Genomic DNA, 22091 nt, shown 5'->3' on the forward strand with positions numbered 1-22091 from the left:
GATGCCACATGTCCCAACTCAAAAGTCTATAGGGCAGTCTGCTTTCCACAACCCGCTCCCAGGTTGGAGACTAGTCCATTCGTAGTCGACTGCAGGGGGGAGAACACGTTCTTTTCCGTACTGTACATTAAAGCTAAATAAATTGTGCTAGTTTTGGTTCAAATTTTAATAAAAGTATTTGCTCCTCTGTGGATTTTTAAGCAACATTTAACTTTGTGCATAGTTACACTATATAAATTCTCCCCCCCCCTGTATGTGAAAGATAAAGTGGTCCATGGGTGAAGTTTAGGAGAAGGAAGACTAAAGAGAGAGTGTGCTGTCAGATTAGCGTCCATTGAGTATAATAGGAATCATGCAGTCTATGCGCTGGCTGCCGCTGGAGGCCAATCCAGATGTAAGTGACTGCTGGCCTGTGCGTCCCCGCTGTGTGGGTCCATTATAAGTATATAACAGTCTCTATCTGTTTTCTTGCAGGTTATGAACCAGGTGAGTGAGTGGGAATACACCTTCCTTTCCACTATTCTTTATACTGAGTTGTAAGTATGTGGTGAAGAGTGAGGACGTTACATATGTCTGTCACATCCCTTATAAGCAAAGTATGACATCCAAACAGGGACTGTATTGCTGCCGCCATATTCACACAGAACGTGCGGTTTGTTGCCAGATTCTGAGGAGAAATGTATATGTCAGACATCCAGTCACCGCAATGGTGGATTTACCCTTCCATGTAAAAATGACTTGATAATCATTGGGTGTAGCAGCGATGGGTGTAGCAGCCATTACTCATCGCAGAGTGAAACAACAAGAAAATGACCGTGTAAACTGAAGAGATTATTTCTTTCTTACCCGTCAATAGAACAGTAAACACTTTATATAATATTTTACTTCTATTCACATTACCGCGCGTATAGACCCTATAGAGCGAAACTCTGCCCTGCGGTTCCGCATTACTGACCTGTACAAGCTCTGTGTACTCCCATATAGTGCCGCTGCGAGGCGCCGTATTCTCCCCTAGAAGGACAAAGAAGAAATCGACCCCCCCCCCCCGCAGCATTTGTAAAGCAAATTTACCAGAGTTTGTAAATACCCCACATGTGGTCACATACTGCTGTTTGGCAACACGGCAGGGCTCAGAAGGACAGGAGCGCTATTTAGCTTTTGATACACAGACTTTGCTGGATTGGTTTCTCGGCACCATATCACATTTGCAGGGCCCCAGAGGTACCAGCACAGTAGAAACTCCTGAGAAGTGTCTCTATTTAGGAAACTAGACCCCATGAGAAAATCCTCTAATGGTATAGTGAGCACTTAGCCCACACAAATTATTTTACAAAATTTATTAGAATTGGGACGTGAAAATAATTATTTTTTTTCCATTAAGACTTTAGCTCAAAATTTTTCATTTTCACAAGGAATAAAGGAGGAAAAGAACGCCATGTTTGTAAAGCAATTTCTCCAGAGTACAGCAATACCCCATATGTGGTAATAAACTGCTTTTTGTACACACTGCAGAGCTCAGAAGGGAAGAAGTGCTTTGGCTTTTGGAGCGCGTTTTTTTGCTGGAATTGTTTGCGCACACCATGGCGCATTTGCAAAGCCCCTGAGGTGCCAAAACAGTGCAAACCCCCCAGCAGTGACCCCATTTTGGAAACTACACCCCCTGTATAGTAGGGTTATCACAATACCAGAATTTGGACTTTGATACCGATACTTTGTGTAGTATTGGGATACTCTATGCCAAAATGATACTTTGCCAACAATAATAATAATAAAAAAGTTCTTCCATTTTCTGATGTGAGGCACGTGGTGTGATTTTGAACCTCCATGTGCCTCACGTTAATAGTAATGAACCCATCATGTTACTCAGTCATAATGGACAACATTGGGTTAATGTGTGAGGTACATGATGGGGTTAATTACTATTAATAAGTGAAATAAAGCAGTTTTTTTTTATTTTATAACAGTGTAAACGTGAATGATGCTATAAATGTGTTATTACAGTCATGACGTTACCGAATATGTGTATATCTTCTGTTTTGAGACCTATTTTAACACCTTCCTACACCTTAACGTAACGGCACGTCAAGGTGAGCAGTAACTTTGCGCACCTTGACGTGCAGTTACGTCTGTACTTTGACAGTTAACAGCTCCGCAGCGGCGATTAGCTGCAGGGTATCTGCCCTGCATTCCCTGTTGCCGATCAGCGGCTCGTCACCGCTGATTTTGGCAGTTAACCCCTTAGATGCGGTGGTCGATTGCGATCGCCGCATTTAAGGAGTTTAGAGCAGATCGGCAGCCCCCATATGAAATCACGGGGGCTGCCGATGGTTGCCATGGCAACCGGAGGCGGAATAATAATGGCCTCCGGGCTGCCATGTACGGAAGCTTATGAGGACCCCCCCCCCCACAAGTGACACCATTTTGGAAACTACACCCCTCTAGGTATTCACCTAGGGGTGTAGCGAGCATGTTAACCACGCAGGTGTTTTGCAAAAATTAGCGTGCACTCGATGTTGCAGAGTGAAAATTTTATTTTTTCCATAGATATGCTAATATGTGGTGCCACCATAACAAGACAGCTCTCTAATTATTATGCTGTGTTTCCCGGTTTTAGAAACATCACACATGTGGCCCTAATCTTTTGCCTGGACTATCGACAGGGCTAAGAAGTGAAAGAGTACCATGCGAAATTGAGGCCTAATTTGGAAACTTACACAGTATTGGTTCACAATTGCAGAGGCTCTGATGTAAAATAATAAAAGAAACCGCTGAGAAGTGACCCCATTTTGGAAACTGCACACCTCAAGGCATTTATTTGTGTAGTGAGCATTTTCACCCCACAGGTCTTTTCCATAAATGATTGCGCTGCGGATGGTGCAAAGTAAAAATTATTTTTTTTTCCCCTAGATGTGACATTTCAGTGGGAAATATGTCGTGCCCAGCTTATGCCACTGTAGACACACACCCCAATTTTTTTTAAAAGGGTTCTCCCGGGTATGGCGATGCCATATATGTGGAAGTAAACTGCTGTTTGGGAACACTAGGGCTCAGAAGGGAGGGAGTGCCATGTGGATTTTGCTTGGTAGTTGTTCTGTTTGGAGTTTTACTGGTATTTCAGTTTATGAGGTGGGGACATATGTAAGCTGTGCGGAGTACATCAGGGGCATAGTCAGGTGGTATAATAATGGGGTGAACAACAAAATAATCTATGAATATTTGTTATGCTGTGAAGCAATCCTTTATGCACAGGTCAGTGTCGCACTGATGAATGTCCTTTCTTATCCCCCTTTTAGTCCACACTCCGCACTTGCAGAAACAGAAGAAATCTTCTCCTCAGGCCTGCACAACTGCTTATTTTTCTTTCCTGACTTATTGGAGCCTTAACTCGTTTTTATTTTTTCATAGACTAAGGCTAGATTCACACGAGCGTGTGCGTTTTGCACACGCAAAAAACGCTGCGTTTTGCGTGCGCAAAGAGCACTTAACAGCTCCGTGTGGCATCAGCATATGATGCGCGGCTGCGTGCTTTTCGTGCAGCCGCCATCATTATGACACTCCATTTGGATTTTTGTAAACAGAAAAGCAGCTGTTGACAGCTGTTGCGCGAACCACGCTGTTCGCACGGAAGTGCTTCCGTGTGACATGCGTGGTTTTCACGCACCCATTGACTTCAATAGGTGCGTGATGCGCGAAAAACGCTCAAAGAACGGACATGTCGTGACTTTTACGCAGCGGACTAACGCTGCGTAAAAATCACGCACATGTCTGCACGGCCCCATAGACTAATATAGGTCAGTGTGACGCGCGTGAAAATTACGCGCGTTGCACAGACGTATATAACATTCGTCTGAATAAGCCCTTATTGATATGAGGGCAGTTTTTTTGCAGGACGAGCTGTAGTTATTATTTATACCATTTTGGGGTACATGCGACTTTTTAATCACTTGTTATCCTTTTTTTGGGAGGCAATGTGATCAAAAACCAGCAATTCTGGCATAGTTTTTTTTTATACAGCGTTTACGTCATAAATTACATGTTAACTTTATTCTGTAGGTAAGTACGATTCCGATGATGCCAAATTTATAGAATTTTTTTATGTTTTACATCTTTTTGCAGAATAAAATAATTTTTGTAAAAAGAATGTATTTTTTCTGTCGCCAAGTTGTGAGAGCCATAAGTTTTAATTTTTTCATTGACGGAGCTGTATGAGGGCTTGTTTTTTGCGAGACGAGCTATAGTTTTTAGAGGTACCACTTTTGGATACATGCGACTTTTTGATTACTTTTTATTTAAATTTTTGGAAGACCGTGACCAAAAAAAAAGCAATTCTGGCATTATTTTTTAGTTGTTTTTTTTTTTTTTACGGCGTTCACTGCGCGGGACAAATAACATAATATTGTTATAGTTCATGTTGTTACGGACGAGGCGATACCAAATATGTATGGCTTTATTATTTTTTTTCAATAATAAGTTACTTGATAGGGGAAAAAGGGTGATCGTGTTTTATGTTATTACTTGAAACTTATTTTATTTTTTACAACTTTTATTTTTACCCTTTTTTTTTTTTTTTTTTTTTTTTTTTTTGTTTACACTTTTTTCTTTAGTCCCACTAGGTGTCTTGAAGATCCAACTGTTTGATAGGTAGTGCAATGTATTAGAACGGTCAGTTGTTCACTGACAGCAAGCCGATCAGGCTCCGGTCGGGGCCTAATCGACTTCCGTAATGGCAGACAGGAGGCCATTGTTAGGCCTCCTCTTGCCATAGTAGCAGTCAGCAGCTTTGCCATCGCATTGGATCGCTGCATCGAAGGGGTTAATGGCAGGAATCGGAGCTAGCTCCGGTTCCTGCCGATACAGCGGGGTGTCCGCTGTAAACATGCAGCGGGCACCCACTGCTGATGACGCCGGCTCAGAAGCCAATGGTAGCGGAAGCCTTTTAGGCCCTGCCGGCGAGCGGGGCATAGGAGGCTTCCGTTGCTGGCAGACCCGGAGGTAAGTATTAGGCGTCCGATTGCCATTGCAGCCACCGGCAACCCAGCGATCATGTTGCTGGAGTGCCGGTGGCTATAAACTCCTCACATGCTGCGATCTCTATTGAACGCTGCATCTGAGGGGTTAATTAGCCTGATCGGATGCTAGCTCTGGTCCTGGCCGTTACATCAGGGTGCCATCTGTAACATACAGCTGGCACCAGGCGGTGATGGTGCGGGCTCCGCTACTGAGCCCGCACTATCACCGTGACGTAATGGTACTGTTTTTTGCGGGAAGCCCTGCCCGACAGCACCGTTTATATATACAGCGAATGTCAGTAAGGGGTTCATTTCTAATGAATAACCATTTATGACCACATATGGGGTATTGCCCTAATCGGGAGAAATTGCTTTACAAATGCTGGGGTGTTTTTTGTCCTTTATTCCTTGTAAAAATGTACAATTTCTAAAAAATTTTCAGAAAAAAATTAGATTTTCATCTTGACAGACTAATTTAACCCCTTCAAGACACAGCCTGTTTTGGCCTTCAGGACACAGCCAATTTTTTCAAATCTGACATGTTTCACTTTATGTGGTAATAACTCCGGAATGCTTTTACCTATCCAAGCGATTCTGAGATTGTTTTCTCGTGACACATTGGACTTTATGTTACTGGCAAAATTTGCTCGATACATTAAGTATTTAATTGTGAAAAACACCAAAATGTAGCGAAAAATTGCAAAAATTTGCATTTTTCTAAATTTATATGTATCAGCTTGTAAGACAGATGGTAATACCACACAAAATTGTTGCTAATTAACATCACCCATATGTCTACTTTAGATTGGCATCGTTTTTTGAACATCCTTTTATTTTTCTATGACATCACAAGGCTTAGAACTTTAGCAGCAATTTCTCACATTTTCAAGAAAATTTCAAAAGGCTATTTTTACAGGGTCCAGTTAAGTTGTGAAGTGGCTTTGAGGGCCTTATATATTAGAAACCCTCGATAAGTCACCCCATTTTAAAAACTTCACCCCTCAAAGTATTCAAAACAGTATTTAGAAAGTTTCTTAACCCTTTAGATGTTTCACAGGAATTAAGGCAAAGTAGATGTGACATTTTCAAAATTCTTTTTTTTTTTGCAGAAATTCATTTTTCATCTATTTTTTTTGTAACACAGAAAGTTTTACCAGAGAAATGCAACTCAATATCTATTGCCCAGATTCTGCAGTTTTTAGAAATACCCCACATGTGGCCCTAGTGCACTTATTGACTGAAGCACCGGCCTCAGTAGCAAAGGAGCACCTAGAGGATTTTGGGGCCTCCTTTATATTAGAAAATATTTTAGGCTCCATGTCGGGTCTGAAGGGCTCTTGCGGCACCAAAACAGTGGAAATTCCCCAAAAGTGACACCATTTTGGAAACTATACCCCTTGAGGAAATTATCTAGGGGTATAGTGAGCATTTTGGCCCCCGCAGGTTTTTTGCAGAAATTATTGGAAGTAGGCCGTGAAAATGAAAATCTACATTCTTTCAAAGAAAATGTAGGTTTAGCTAATTTTTTCTAATTTCCACAAGGACTAAAAGGAGAAAATGCACCACTAGTTTTGTAAAGCAATTTCTCCCGAGTAAAACAATACCCCGCATGTGGTCATAAACGGCTTTTTGGACACACGGCAGAGCTTAGAAGGGAAAGAGCGCCATTTGGCTTTTGGAGCTCAAATTTAGCAGGAATGGTTTGCGGAGACCACGTCGCATTTGCAAAGCCCCTAAGGGACCAAAAAAGTTACTCCATTTAGAAAACTACACCCCTTGAAGAATCCATCTAGGGGTGTAGTGAGAATTTTGAACCCACAGGGGTTTCATAGATTTTATTAGAATTGGGCAGTGAAGATAAAAAAAATCCTTTTTTTCCAATAAGACGTAGCTTTAGCTCAAAATTTTTCATTTTCTCAACAAATAAAGGAATAAAAGAACCCCAACATTTGTAAAGCAATTTCTCTGGAGTACGGCAATACCCCATTTGTGGTTATAAACTGCTGTTTGGGCACACGGCAAGGATCAGACGAGAAGGAGTGCCATTTGGCTTTTGGAGCACAGATTTTGCTGGATTGGTTTCTTGACACCATGTCACTTTTGCAAAGCTCCTAAGGTACCAGTACAGTGGAAACTCCCCAAAAGTGACTCGATTCACGAAACTACACCCCTTGAGGAATCCATCTAGGGGTGTAGTGAGCATTTTGACCCCACAGGTGTTTCATAGATTTTATTAGAATTGGGCAGTGAAAATTAAAAAAAAATCCTTTTTCTTCAATAAGACGTAGCGTTAGCTGAAAATGTTTCATATTCTCAACAAATAAATGTAAAAGAGCACCCCAACACTTGTAAAGCAACTTCTCCTGTGTACGGCAATACCACATATGTGGTCATAAACTGATGTTTAGGCACAGAGTAGGGCACAGAAGGGAAGGAGCGCCATTTGGCTTTTGGAGTACAGATTTTGCTGGATTGGTTTCTGGGCGCTATGTCGCATTTGCAAAGTCCCTGTGGGACCAAAACAGTGGATCCCCCCCAGAAGTGACCCCATTTTGGAAACTACACCCCTCAAGGTATTCACCTAGGGGTGTAGTGAGCATATTAACCCCACAGGTGATTGGCAGAAATTCGTGTGCACGTGATATTGCAGAGTGAAAATGGTTTTTCAATCGATATGCCAATATGTGGCGCCCAGCTTGTGCCACTGGAGACACACACCCCAAAAATTGTTAAAAGGGTTCTCCCGGGTATGGCGATGCCATATGTGTGGAAGTAAACTGCTGTTTGGGCACACTGTAGGGTTCAGAAGGGAGGTAGAGCCATTTGGCTTTTGGAGTGTGGATTTTGCTTGTAGTAGTTTTGTTTGGAGTCTTACTCGTGTTTCCGTTTATAATGTGGGGGTACATGTAAGGTGGGCGGAGTATATAAGGGGCATAGTCAGGTGGTATAGTGGTGTAAAAAAAAACAATAAAATAATCCATAGATGTGTGTTACGCTGTGACACAATCCTTTCTGCACAGGCCGGTGTCGCACTAATAAATGGTCTTTACTTATCCCCCTTTTGGTCCGCACTCCGCACCTTTGAAGTTTGGGGAATTTTGCTGGGTAGTGTTGTCCTGGTATAATACGGGCACCATCGCTTCCAGCAGATATGTTTGGCCCCTCCCCTTCCTGGATCCCTAATTTTAGGGGCATTGATAATTCGCCACTTGAAACAGAAGAAATGTTCCCCTCGGGCCGGCACAACTGCATATTTTTATTTCCTGGCTTATTGGTGCCTTGACTAATTTTATTTTTTCATAGACGTGGTGGTATGAGGGCTGTTTTTTTTTGTGGGATGAGCTGTAGTTTTTATTGGTACCATTTTGGGGTACACGCGACTTTTTGATCACTTGTTATCCTTTTTTTTTTGGGGAGGCAAGGTGACCAAAAAACAGCAATTCTGGCATATTTTTTTAGTTCTTTTTATACGGCGTTCACCATGCGTTATAAATGACATGTTACCTTTATTCTGCGGGTCAGTCCGATTCCGGTGATACCTCATTTATAGAACTTTTTATGTTTTACAACTTTTTGCACAATAAAATAACTTTTGTAAAGAGAATGGATTTTTTCTGTCGCCAAGTTGTGAGAACCATAACGGTTTTAAATTTTTTGTGGACGGAGCTGTATGAGGGCTTGTTTTTAGCGAAACGAGTTATAGTTTTTATAGGTACCATTTTTAGGTACATGCGACTTTTTGATCACTTTTTATTTCAATTTTTGGAAGACAAAGTGACCAAAAAATAGCAATTATGTCAGTATTTTTTAGTTATTTTTTTTACGGCGTTCACTGTGCGGAATAAATAACATAATATTTTTATAGTTCAGGTCGTTACGGTCGCAGCGATACCAAATATGTATGGCTTTATTATTTTTTTCAATAATAAATGACTTGATAAGGGAAAAAGGGCGATTGTGTTTTGTGTTATTATTTGAAACTTTTATTGTATTTTTTACAACTTTTATTTTTACTTTTTTGACACTTTTTTTGACACTTTTCTTTAGTCCCACTAGGGGACTTGAAGGTCCAACTGTTTGTTTGATGTTCTAATACATTGCACTACCTATGTAGTGCAATGTATTAGAACTGTCAGTTGTTCACTGACAGCAAGCCGATCAGGCTCTGGGCGGGGCCTAATCAGTTTACGTAATGGCAGACAGGAGTCCATTGTTAGGGCTCCTGTTGCCATGGTAGCAGTCGCCAGCCTTGCCATCGCGTGGCAAGGCTGCCGATTTGCTAAAACCTCTAGGATGCAGCGATCACAATGGATCGCTGCATTGAAGGGGTTAATGCCAGGAATCGGAGCTAGCTCCGGTTCCTGGCGATAGATCGGGGTGTCCGCTGTAACATACAGCGGACACCCACTGCTGATGACGCTGGCTCAGCTTCTGAGCCGGAAGCTGAGCCGGCGCCATCTTGCCGATGGTACCGGAAGCCTCCTGGGCCCCGCCGACGACGGGGCATAGGAGGATTCCGTTGCTGGCGGACCGGGAGGTAAGCATTAGCCCTCCGATCGCCTTTGCAGCCACCGGCAACCCAGCGATCACGCTGCTGGAGCGCCGGTGTCTATAAACTCCTCACATGCAGCGATCTCTATTGAACGCAGCATGTGAGGGGTTAATCGGTCGGATCGGAGGCTAGCTCCGGTCCTGCCCGATACCTCAGGGTGCCAGCTGTAACATACAGCTGTCACCCGGCGGTGATGTCGCTGGCTCAGCTCCTGAGCCAGCTTCATCTCCATGACGTACAGTTACGTCGAGATGCGGGAACAGTCCATCTCCCATGACGTAACTGTACGTGATTTTGCGGGAAGGGGTTAAATACATTTAGCAAAAAAACCTGTGGAGTCAAAATGCTAATTATACCCCTAGATAAATTCCTTGAGGGTTTAGTTTTCAAAATGGGGTCACTTTTGTGTGTGTGGGTGGGAGGGGGGGTGTTTCGACTGTTTTGTGCCTTCCGGTTCATTGCAAATGCTACACGGCACTGAAAACGATTCCAGCAAAATCTGCTCTCCAAAATCCAAATGACACTCCTTCTTTTCTGAGCCCTGCTGTGGGTCCAAACAGCAGTTTATTACCACATATGGGGTATTGCCGTAAACGGGAGAAATTGCTTTATAAATGCTGGTTTTTTTTTTTTTTTATTCCTTGTAAAAATTAACTTTCTACTTTTTTTTCAGAAAAAAAAAGTAGATTTTCATCTTCACAGACTAATGCAAATACATTTAGCAAAAATACTGTGAGGTGAAAAGGCCAACTATACCCTAGACAAATTCTTTGAGGGGTGTAGTTTCCAAAATGGGGTCCTTTTTTTTTTTTTTTTTTTTTTGTTTACTGCTTTGGCACCACAAGACCTCTTCAAAGCTGACATGGTGCCTAAAATCTACATATATAGAGGAGACTCCAAAATCCACTAGGTGCTCCTTTGCTTTTGAGGCCTGTGTTTCAGTCCATTAGGACACTAGGGCCACATGTGGGATATTTAAAAAAAAAACTGCAGAATCTGGGCAATAAATATTGAGTTGTATTTCTCTGGTAAAATCTTCTGTGTTACAGAAAAAACTGTATTAGGCCATGTTCACACGGAGTATTTTGGGGGAGGAATATCTGCCTCAAAATTCCGTTTGGAACTTTGAGGCAGATATTCCTCTCCCTGCACGCCGATTTTCGCGGCAATTATCGTGCCGTTTTTTTGCCCGCGGCCATTGAGCGCCGCGGGCATAAAACAGCGAGAAATACGCTTTCTCCTGCCTCCCATTGAAGTCAATGGGAGGTCGGAGGCGGAAGCGCCCGAAGATAGGGCATGTCGCTTCTTTTTCCCGCGAGGCAGTTTTACTGCTCGCGGGAAAAAGACGCCGACGCCTCCCATTGAAATCAATGGGAGGCGTTCTCGGGCCGTTTCTGCCGAGTTTTGCGACGCGGTTTCTGCGTCAAAAAACTCGGCAAAATACCCCGTGTGAACATAGCCTTACAAATTAATTTTGGCAAAAAAAAAATGACATTTGTAAATTTCCTCTCTATTTTTCTTTAATTCTTGAGAATCGTCTAAAGGGTTAAAACACTTAGGCCTCATGCACACGACCGTAATGTTTTTCTGGTCCGCAAATTCCAGGACCGTGTTCCGTGAAAATGTCCTCCGCAGTTTATCTGTATGTAATCCGCAGTTCATCCGAATGTAATCCGCAAAATGCGGATAAAAAAAAAAAGCCTAGGTAAAACAGGATGACGACAGAACTCATTCCCGGTCGTCGCCTAGCAACACTTCCGCAAATCCGCAAACTGCGGTTGACACACTGAGGTGTACCCGCATTTTCCACGGGCCCATTGACTTCTATGGGCATGTCCGCATTGAATTTGCGGGCCGTAATAAGACATGTCCTGAGTTTGTGCGGCACGGATTTGTGGACATGCGGGGACCCGTGAAAACAGGGATAGTGTGTATGGGCCCATAGAAATGAATGGGTCCGCAATTCTCCCGTGGATTTTCGGGGGAATTGCGGACGCAAAAACACGTTTGTGTGCATGGGGCCTTAATGAATGTTGTTTTGGATACTTTGAGGGGTGCAGTTTTCAAAATGGGGTATTTATGGGGACTTTCTAATATACAAGTCCCTCAAAGCCACTTCAGAACTGAACTGGTCCCTGAAAGAAATAGCCTTTTGAAATTTTCTTGAATATATGAGAAATTGCTGCTAAAGTTCTAAGCCTTGTAACGTCCTAGAAAAATAAAAGAATGATCAAACAAAGATGCAAACATAAAGTACACCTATGGGATATATGAAATAGTAACTATTTTGTGTGATATTACAGTCTGTCTTACAAGCCGATACATTAAAATTTAGAAAAATGCTAATTTTTGCACATTTTCTCTAAATTTAGGTGTTTTTAACACACAAATATTGAATTTATCGACCAAATTTTTTTACTAAGATAAAGTACAATATGTCACGAGAAAACAATCTCCGAATCACTTGGATAGGTAAAAGCATTCCCAAGTTATTACTACATAAGGTAACACATGTCAGATTTGAAAAAATCGTCTTTGTCCTCAAGGCCAAAACAGGCTCAGTCATAAAGGGGTTAATGTTTATTGTAAAAAAAAAAAATAAGTGTATATTTATTTTTTATTTAATATTACTTTAAAGAGGCTCTGTCACCATATTTTGCAACCCCTATCTGCTATTGCAGCAGATCGGCGCTGCAATGTAGATTACAGTAACGTTTTTATTTTTAAAAAAACGAGCATTTTTTGCCAAGTTATGACCATTTTTGTAGTTATGCAAATGAGGCTTGCAAAAGTCCAAGTGGGTGTGTTTAAAAGTAAAAGTCCAAGTGGGCGTGTATTATGTGCGTACATCGGGGCGTGTTTACTACTTTTACTAGCTGGGCGTTCTGATGAGAAGTATCATCCACTTCTCTTCAGAACGCCCAGCTTCTGCCAGATCACGCTGTGACGTCACTCACAGGTCCTGCATCGTGTCAGACGAGCGAGACATCGGCACCAGAGGCTACAGTTGATTCTGCAGCAGCATCAGCGTTTGCAGGTAAGTAGCTACATTGACTTACCTGCTAACGCCGAGGCTGCTGCAGAATCAACTGAAGCCTCTGGTGCCGATGTGTCCGACACGATGCAGGACCTGTGAGTGACGTCACAGATCTGCACTGCCAGAAGCTGGGCGTTGTGAAGAGAAGTGGATGATACTTCTCATCAGAGCGCCCAGCTAGTAAAAGTATTAAAAACGCCCCGATGTACGCACATAATACACACCCACTTGGACTTTTGCAAGCCTCATTTGCATAACTACAAAAATGGTAATAACTCGCCCAAAAATGCTCGTTTTAAAAAAATAAAAACGTTACTGTAATCTACATTGCAGCGCCTATCTGCTGCAATAGCAGATAGGGGTTGCAAAATCTGGTGACAGAGCCTCTTTAAAGTTAAAAAAATAAAATAATATCCTGCCATATATCTATATACCAGTACATTAACCTGTGTACGGATAGTACACAGGCAGTTGTTAGGACATACCCAAGTATGCCCTAACAGGAAATATGGTCATACAGCCCTGGGGTCCTTCAATGGACCCTGTGTCTGCCCATATATGGTATGTCCCTCGATCACAGGGATCCAAAGGGCACCCCCCTTCTCATTTACCCCTTGAATTCTGCGGTCAGCTTTGATCGCAGCATTCAGGGGAATAGCGGTGGAGATCAAAGCTTAGCTGTGTAATACAGCGATTGCCCCGCTCCTGACAGTAAGTGCGTGCGCGCGTGGTCAGCATGAGGCTATACGGCCGGCGCTGCACTAATGAGCGGTGGCGCGGCACTGAAGACAGAACATGGGGATGTTTTGTAGTGCGCCTGCCATGTTCTCTGTCTTCAGTGCCGGCAATCGTTAGTGCAGCGCTGGTCGCGTCACATCATGCTGACCGCGCACGCACTTCTCGGGAACGTGGCAATGGCTGCAATACGCAGCCCCACACTAACAACATTCATGTGTTACTAAGCTGTACAGCTTTACAGCTAATTATAGTATAGAAATATATGAAATAAAGGTATTGAACCGTTTGAGGGTGCGCGGTATCAAAACAGTATCGAAGTTTCGATGCATTGTGCAACCCTACTATATATATTTTTTAAATATTTTATGTGTGTCAGTACGATTATGTTGACACCAAATTTATATAGCTTTTGTATGTTTTACAACTCTGGCCTGCACGTCAGGATGTTTTGTTTTCTTTTTGCCTTTTTTTGTTATCGCCGCCTCACCAGAGCCATAACTTTTTTTTTTATTTATTTTTTTATTTTCTCTTCGCTGTGAGCAGGAATCGATCAGGATGGGTTTTCAGCTTCTGCGTCTATAATCCACAATGTTTTTATATGTTAGAATGTTACATAGCTTTTAATTATACAGTGCTTATTGTTTACATAAGACCGATAAGCCTGTTTAATATTTTATCGTATGGATATTAGATTACGTAGGAGTTACTATCTTGCATGATAATTCATAAGGTATATTAAAAATATTTAATAGTTAATATTATTTTTTATCCTCATTGACATGAGTAAATTTATAATTGGCGCTCCTCATCTTCCCAGCTGAAGTGGTTCGCCAGGTGGGAAGCTCCTTCTCTACCTATTCGTGACTGGCTGCAACCAGACTTCTCACCTGTCAGGCACTGTTCACACTGGCGTTATGGCTTTGGTTTTTATAGGATCCATGATGGATTATCATCTGTATATTTTTTATTTTCCCCATTGACTTTTATAGTGGGTCCGTCTTGTTACCCTTTTTTCGTTATTTTTCATTTCAGCAGTATAGTGCTGGTTACTTGTGCACATCACAGCCCACACATTACTGATCCGCCCCAGTGACGTTACCCGCAGGTTTATTGTAATACTCCTAGCATTTAACAGCTTGTATGGCTGCTGATACACGGTGATTCAGGTTTCTGTACTCAGTAGATAATGTGAGCTGACTTCATGACATCTAGTTTATAAAGCATGGCGTCTACACATCAAGTCCTACCTACAACCTAAGGTTATACAGGAGACAGAATGGACCTGACACTGTGTTTGTTTTTTACCCGTCGTCTGGGCTCCTGTCCTGCTACACAGCTGCAGCAACTTGATGGTTTGGTTTGAAGTTCATGTTGATGCATCTTCATTGGACGGTTACTTGCAAAGAGCCCAAAATGCACATTTTTCCCCTGGTTCTGGTAGTATCAGTTAGGCCTTGTCTACACAGTGCAGATTTTGCATGCATTTTTTTTTTAAGCCAAAACCAAAATTGCATCCAGGAGAGCAGACTTCTAAGGCCTTCCTTTATATATGTTTAGGTTCCATTCCTGGTTTTGTCTTAAAAAATACATGCAAATCTGCACGTTGTGGACAAAGCCTAAATGTTCCCTGGTTGTGATGTCGCTGGTGTGATTCTACCGCTACTCTTAGGGTATGTTCACACGAGGGCGTCCGTAACGGCTGAAATTACGGGGATGTTTCAGCCTGAAAACATCCCCGTAATTTCAGCCGTAACGGCATGTGCAGGCGCTTGAACGCCGCGTCAATTACGGACGTAATTGGCGCTGCTATTCATTGAAGTCAATGAATAACGGCTCCAATTACGGCCAAAGAAGTGACAGGTCACTTCTTTGACGCGGGCGTCTATTTACGCGCCGTCATTTGACAGCGGCGCGTAAATTACGCCTCGTGTGAACAGACAAACGTCTGCCCATTGCTTTCAATGGGCAGATGTTTGTCAGCGCTATTGAGGCGCTATTTTCGGACGTAATTCGGGGCAAAAACGCCCGATATACGTCCGTAAATAGTGCGTGTGAACATACCCTTACTTATAAAGGGTCTTTACAAAAGCATTCAGATGTCTCAGGAATTCTGCATGATCAATTCAGCACAATCCGATACCTACAGTATATCTGTGTAATGCTTGTATTTTAAAGGGACAATGTCAACTAGATATATCCAAAGCATGGGGATACCTGAAAGGTGTGTGTGTGTGTGTGTGTGTGTGTGTATATAATATATATAGCGCGATTTAAACCTATCCCATATTTTCATTCAGGGCACCAATGCATGCATGTTTACTTCTGTTCGGGGGCCTGGTTCTTGGTATAAGGGTAGATCAGCACATTTAGGTTTTGAAACATTGTGATTAGTTGTTTTTTTTACAGTTTTGGCGCTTTCTTCGCAATAATGATGGGAAAAAACTGCAAATTTGTGTCCATTTTTAAATACACGTGACAAATTGGCATTGGGCCTTTAAGAGAGCAGAGGGGTTTGAGTACAGTCCATTTATTTCAGTGGCGTACAGTCCCAGTCCCATTCCGCAATACAATCCCTTCTTTCTGGAGATTGGTGGTGGTTTCGGCTCCCTGAACATCAACACCATTTTAGAAGATGCCTTCATATGCATTCTGCATAACTTACATGGCATGAAAAGTAATCCCAGGAGGCCGTGCTGGAGGAAGGAACACTGACTTCTGGGTAAGTATCTGGCGTTTTTTTTTTTCCAAGTTGCATTTTTTTGCGGCGGGATCGCTGCGGACCCACTCCAAAAAAACGCAACAACTGCTATTTGTTGTGGGATTTAGCTCCCCATTGAATTCACAACAAATAAGCAGCATTTACGCAAATACAATGAACATGCTACGGAATAAATTTCAGCACCGCAGGTCAATTTCTGAGCGTTTTTTCTGCACGGTATTTACGCAGCATGTGGATGAGATTTGTTAAATCTCATCCTCTTTGCTGCTACTATGTTCTGCTGCGTTTTTTTATTTTTCCATCCGCAATTCCGGACGGAACAAAGCAGTGACTAATAGAAACAGTGAAAACCCACTTCTGTATTCTCTTTAGGGTCCCTAGCAGTCTCAGACTGCTGGGCACCCTACATTCAGCTGCCCAAATGCTTGGGCAGCAAGCAGAAACCACGCCGCATATATACAGTGGGGGATCCTTCAACCAGTTAATAAATACCCACCACTCAGACTGTGTGCACTATATGCAAAATTTTGGTGGTGACCAGATATCCTCTTTTTAGATCAGAATAAGATATATTGGTGTGATTTCTTGTGAGGTCTATTCCATCCGTTCTGCAGTATGTAATATGACCACTATGTGGTGCTGTTGATTTGTCTGTAATAACATCAGTTTTTTTAAGCATTCTAGTTTTCACATGACCTAACTGCCAGCATAAGTCTTCAGATGTTAGATTTTGTTTGTTTTACTTAATCGCCATAGAAAATAAAAACCTGTCAATGCCGTCATATTTTAGATTACAAAATTTGGGCTTATGGTATATATTTTGCTTGTATTTGTGTAACATGTAGTCGCCTCAGTAGTTCATCTATCATTAGACAGAAAAGACACCGTGAGATTGTACAATCTGGTTTAATTCATTTTTTTTTTTAACCTTTTATATTGTTTGCAGTTTCTCAAGCAATTGGGTGTTAGCACTAGTTGGCAGTTTGTAGATGTCTATGGACTAGACCCTGAGCTGCTCAGTTTGGTTCCTCGCCCTGTCTGTGGGCTTTTACTTCTCTTCCCCGTAACAGAAAAGGTAAGTTCCCATATACCTACTGCTCGTGTGACAGACGTGCACATTAGGCATACCCTATAGTACCCTATAGTACTCTGTTGATGGAGTAGTATGTTCTCTTCAATCTTCCTCTGTCATATCGTCATATGCATCTACCATACCATTATGTAACCTGTTGTGAGCAGAACACTTCTGGGAAGTATTCCAACAACTGCCTATGGAGACGCCTTTTTTTTTTTTCTTACAAATATTCCATATTTTTCTCCCATTTAAAGAGGCTCTGTCACCAGATTTTGCAACCCCTATCTGCTATTGCAGCAGATCGGCGCTGCAATGTAGATAAGAGTAACGTTTTTATTTTTAAAAAACGAGCATTTTTTGCCAAGTTATGACCATTTTTGTAGTTATGCAAATGAGGCTTGCAAAAGTACAACTGGGCGTGTTGAAAAGTAAAAGTACAACTGGGCGTGTATTATGTGCGTACATCGGGGCGTGTTTACTACTTTTACTAGCTGGGCGTTCTGATGAGAAGTATCATCCACTTCTCTTCAGAACGCCCAGCTTCTGGCAGTGCAGACAGCGTGTTCTCGAGAGATCACGCTGTGACGTCACTCACAGGTCCTGCATCGTGTCAGACGAGCGAGGACACATCGGCACCAGAGGCTACAGTTGATTCTGCAGCAGCATCGGCATTTGCAGGTAAGTCGATGTAGCAACTTACCTGCAAACGCTGATGCTGCTGCAGAATCAACTGTAGCCTCTGGTGCCGATGTGGCCGACACGATGCAGGACCTGTGAGTGACATCACAGATCTGCACTGTCAGAAGCTGGGCGTTCTGAAGAGAAGTGGATGATACTTCTCTTCAGAGCGCCCAGCTAGTAAAAGTATTAAAAACGCCCCGATGTACGCACCTAATACACGCCCAGTTGTACTTTTACTTTAAACACACCTACTTGGACTTTTGCAAGCCTCATTTGCATAACTACAAAAATGGTCATAACTTGGCCAAAAATGCTAGTTTTTTAAAATTAAAAACGTTACTGTAATCTACATTGCATCGCCTATCTGCTGCAATAGCAGATAGGGGCTGCAAAATCTGGTGACAGAGCCTCTTTAAGTAAGCATGAGAGAAAGGAAGCAATAACACCACAAATTGAGGATAAATAGTTCAGGCTGGAATTTGAAATAACTGCATCATTCCCCAAAGACTGTTCTGTTCTTTACTGCAACATGTGAATAGGATTTCTAAAAGTCCCATACACTTCATGGCAGAAACTCTGCCTCTACTGGAGTAGGCTTGCTTTTGGCTCGGTGCATGTGTAACAGAACACTGTAACATTGAAGCCAAAGAATGACATATTAGAAGCTGTGGATGTGAGAATGTCGCAAATAACATTCATTGATTAAATCCTTTTATTTTTTCTGCCAATCAGTATGAACACTTCAGGGCCGAGGAGGAAGAAAAAATTAAATCCCACGGTCAAGATGTGGATTCCGCTGTTTACTTCATGAAGCAGACAATAAGCAACGCCTGTGGAACAATTGGCCTCATTCATGCAGTGGCAAACAACAGGGACAAGCTCTGCTTTGGTAAACGTCCTAGATTTTCCATAACCGAAAGTGACCACCAGGTGGTGCTATAAGACCAGACTCTGTGAATAATCACCTTTACAATAACCTTGTCCAGATAAAAAAAAAACGTGCTTAACCCCTTAATGACATCCAACATACTAGTACGTTGTTGTCGTTAAGCTGGTGTCAGCTGCATATTACAGCTGACACCCTGGGACAAGGCCAGAACCGGAGCTAGTCTCCGATCCTGACGATTAACCCGATAAAAGCGAGCGCTGCATCTATGGTGTTTCCTAGCAGATCGGAACCCTGCAATGCAATTGCGGAGTTCCGATGACTGCTCTGGCAGCCCGGAGGCCTAACAATGGCCTCCTGTCCGGCAAGTACAGAAGCCTGCTAGGCACCCCCCGAAAGATGGCTCTGGAGCGGAGCATGCGACATCAGCCGCGGGTGTCAGCTGTATATTACAGCTGACGCCGTGCTGTAATGGCACTAACCACTTAGATGCCGCGTTCAAAAGCGATCGCGGCATCTTAGTGGTTTGTAGAGATCGGCATCAAAACGATGTGATCGTGATGATGCCGATCGTTACTCTGGGAACTGGAGGCCTATCAATGGCCTCCTGGTCTGCTACATACGAGAAAAGATCAAAGGTGCAGGCCCTCAAGTCCCCTAGTGGGACAAAAAAAAAAGTTGAATAAAAGTGTAAAAAAATGTTTCAAGTTAAAGAAACTCTGTAACCACATTATAAGTGCCCTATCTCCTACATAAGGAGATGGGCGCTATAATGTAGGTGACAGCAGTGCTTTTTATTTAGAAAACGATCTATTTTTACCACGTTAGGAGCGATTTTAGCTTTATGCTAATGAGTTTCTTAATGCCCAAGTGGACATGTTTTTACTTTAGACCAAGTGGGCGTTGTACAGAGGAGTGTATGACCAATCAGCGTCATGCACTCCTCTCCATTCATTTAGTCACCGCATAGTGACACTGGGTTGTTTACTTTGTGGTGTCTTATACTGACATATTAACGTTATTGAAGTGTTTAGACAGTGACTAGACATTCCTTCCAGCCAGGACGGGATGTCTATTCACACTCCCGGCACTTCGTTAACGTTTCTGTGGTACTTACAGCAGAGCAAGCGTAATCTCGCTGTAACCTGTCATTTACAGTGTGATCTTTGTACACATTTGGTATCGCCGCGTCCCAAACTAAAAGTATAATGTTATTTTTCCCCAACGGTGAACACCGCAAAAAAAAAAAAAACAATGCCAGAATCGCTATTTTGTTTTTTTCATTACTTCCCCTCCCAAAACATGAAATAAAAAGTGATTAAAAAGTCGCATGTACCCCAAAACAGTACCAATAAAAACTACAACCGGTCCCGCAACAAAACAAGCCCTCACACAGCTTTTTGGACTGAAAATTAAAGTTATGGCTTTCGGACTATAGTGACACAAAAAATAAATTAAACAATATACATTTGGTATCGCCCTAATCGTATCGACCCACAGAATAAAATACAAAAATTTTAATTTATAGCCCACGGTGAACGCCGTCAAAAGATTGCGTGTACCCCAAAATGGTACCAATAAAAACTAGAGATTGTCCTGCAACAAATAAGCCCTCACACCGCTCCAGTGGAGAAACCATAAAGAAGTTCTGGCTCTCAGAATATGACAACACAAAATGTGCAGTGTTCCAAGAGCAGACAACATCTGGCACCATTTATCAATGCGGCACTGGCCACACATCTATGAATAATTTTTTTTTCCCGCATTATTGTACCCTCTTATTATGCCCCTGATGTTCTCCGCACAGCTCACGTATGCCCCCACATTATGAACTAAAATACCAGCAAAACCCCAAACAGATTAAATGCCAAGCAAAATCTGCACTCCAAAAGCCAAATGGTGCTCCCTCGCTCCTGAACCCTACAAAGGGCCGAAACAGCCATTTATGTCCACATATATGGCATTGCCATACTTGGGAGAACAGTCTTAACATTTTATGAGGGATTTGTCTTTGGTGGCACAAACTGGGCACAACATATTGTGCACTAAAATGGCATATCAGTGGAAAGTTGCAATTGTGCTTTAACTTCTATTGAAAAAACACTTGTGGAGTCAAAATGCTCACTATACCCCTTAAAATCCATTAAGGGGTGTAGTTTGCAAAATAGGTGTCACTACTTGGGGGTTTATTTTACTATTTGACCTCAGAGCCCTGCAATTGTGGGTCAATGCTGTGAAAATCACCAAAATAAGCTTCAAGTGCACATGATGCTCTTCACTTCTGAGCCCTGTCTTGTCCAGCCAAAAGATAAATGCCTTGAGGGGTGTAGTTTCTAAAATGGGGTTACTTCTTGGGGCTTCCAGCGACATGGTGCCCAAAGACCAAGCCAGCAAAATCTGCATGCCAAATAGCGCTCCTGCCTTTCTGAGCCCGGACGTGTGTCCAAACAGCAGTTTCTGACCACGTGTGGGGCATTGCTATAATCGGGAGAAATTGCTTTTCAAATGTTGGGGTGCTTTTTCTCCTCTATTGCTTGTCAGAAAAAAAGTAATTTTCAATTTCACTGAATAATTCCAATAAATTTGGCAAAAAAACTGTGGGGTCAAAATGCCCACTATACCCCTCATAAGTTCCTTCAGGGGTGTAGTTTCCCAAATGGGGTCACTTTTGGGGAGTTTCCACTGATTTGCTCCGGCAGGGGTTTCGCAAATGCAACATGGCGCCCAAAGACCATTCCAGCAAAATCTGCATGCCAAGTAGCTCTCCTACTTTTCTAAACCCTGCCGTGTGTCCAAACAGCATTTTATGACCACATGTGAGATATTAACGTACTAGGGAGAGATTGCTTTACAAATGTTGGGGTGCTTTTTCTCCTTTAACCCTTGTAGAAAGGAAAAATGTCAACATTTTAGTGGAAAAAATTAATTTAATTTTTTCTGATAAAACGTGGAAATTTTCAATTTCACAGCATAATTCCACTAAATTCAGCAAAAAAAACTGGGGTCAAAATGCCCACTAAACCCCTCAATAAATTATTTTAGGGGTATAGTTTACCAAATGTTTACTTTTGGGTGGTTTCCACTGATTTTGGTCCCGCAGGGGCTTTGCAAATGAGACATGGTGCCGCAAACCATTCCAGCAAAACTTGAGCTCCAAAAGCTAAATAATGCTCCTTCCCTTCTAAGCCCTGTAGTGTTTCCAAACAGAAGTATATCACCACATATGGGGTATTGCCTTAATCGTGAGAAATTGCTTTACAAGTGTTGGGGTGCTTTTTCTCCCTTATGCCTTGTAAATATTGAAGATTTCTACCTTTTGTTGGAAAAAAAAAATCGATTTTCATTTTTAGATCCTAATTCAGCAAAAAAAACAGTGTGGGGTTAAAATGCCTTT

The 22091-nt window shown here is 42.3% G+C and overlaps 1 protein-coding gene across 1 annotated transcript in view; it reads left to right on the plus strand.

The window, feature by feature from the left end:
- The first annotated feature begins 113 nt into the window (after positions 1–113).
- The window catches only part of UCHL3 (ubiquitin C-terminal hydrolase L3), a 52095-nt gene continuing 30117 nt past the window's right edge, over positions 114–22091 (plus strand). The window contains exons 1-4 of the mRNA XM_075852335.1: positions 114–394; positions 454–486; positions 17002–17130; positions 18544–18700. Of these exons, the coding sequence (XP_075708450.1) occupies positions 353–394; positions 454–486; positions 17002–17130; positions 18544–18700 (361 nt within the window). The 5' untranslated portion in view covers positions 114–352. The remainder of the gene's footprint in view (positions 395–453; positions 487–17001; positions 17131–18543; positions 18701–22091) is intronic.

The sequence above is a fragment of the Rhinoderma darwinii genome, chromosome 2, assembly GCF_050947455.1.
Source record: "Rhinoderma darwinii isolate aRhiDar2 chromosome 2, aRhiDar2.hap1, whole genome shotgun sequence".
Classification (NCBI taxonomy): Eukaryota; Metazoa; Chordata; class Amphibia; order Anura; family Rhinodermatidae; genus Rhinoderma; species Rhinoderma darwinii.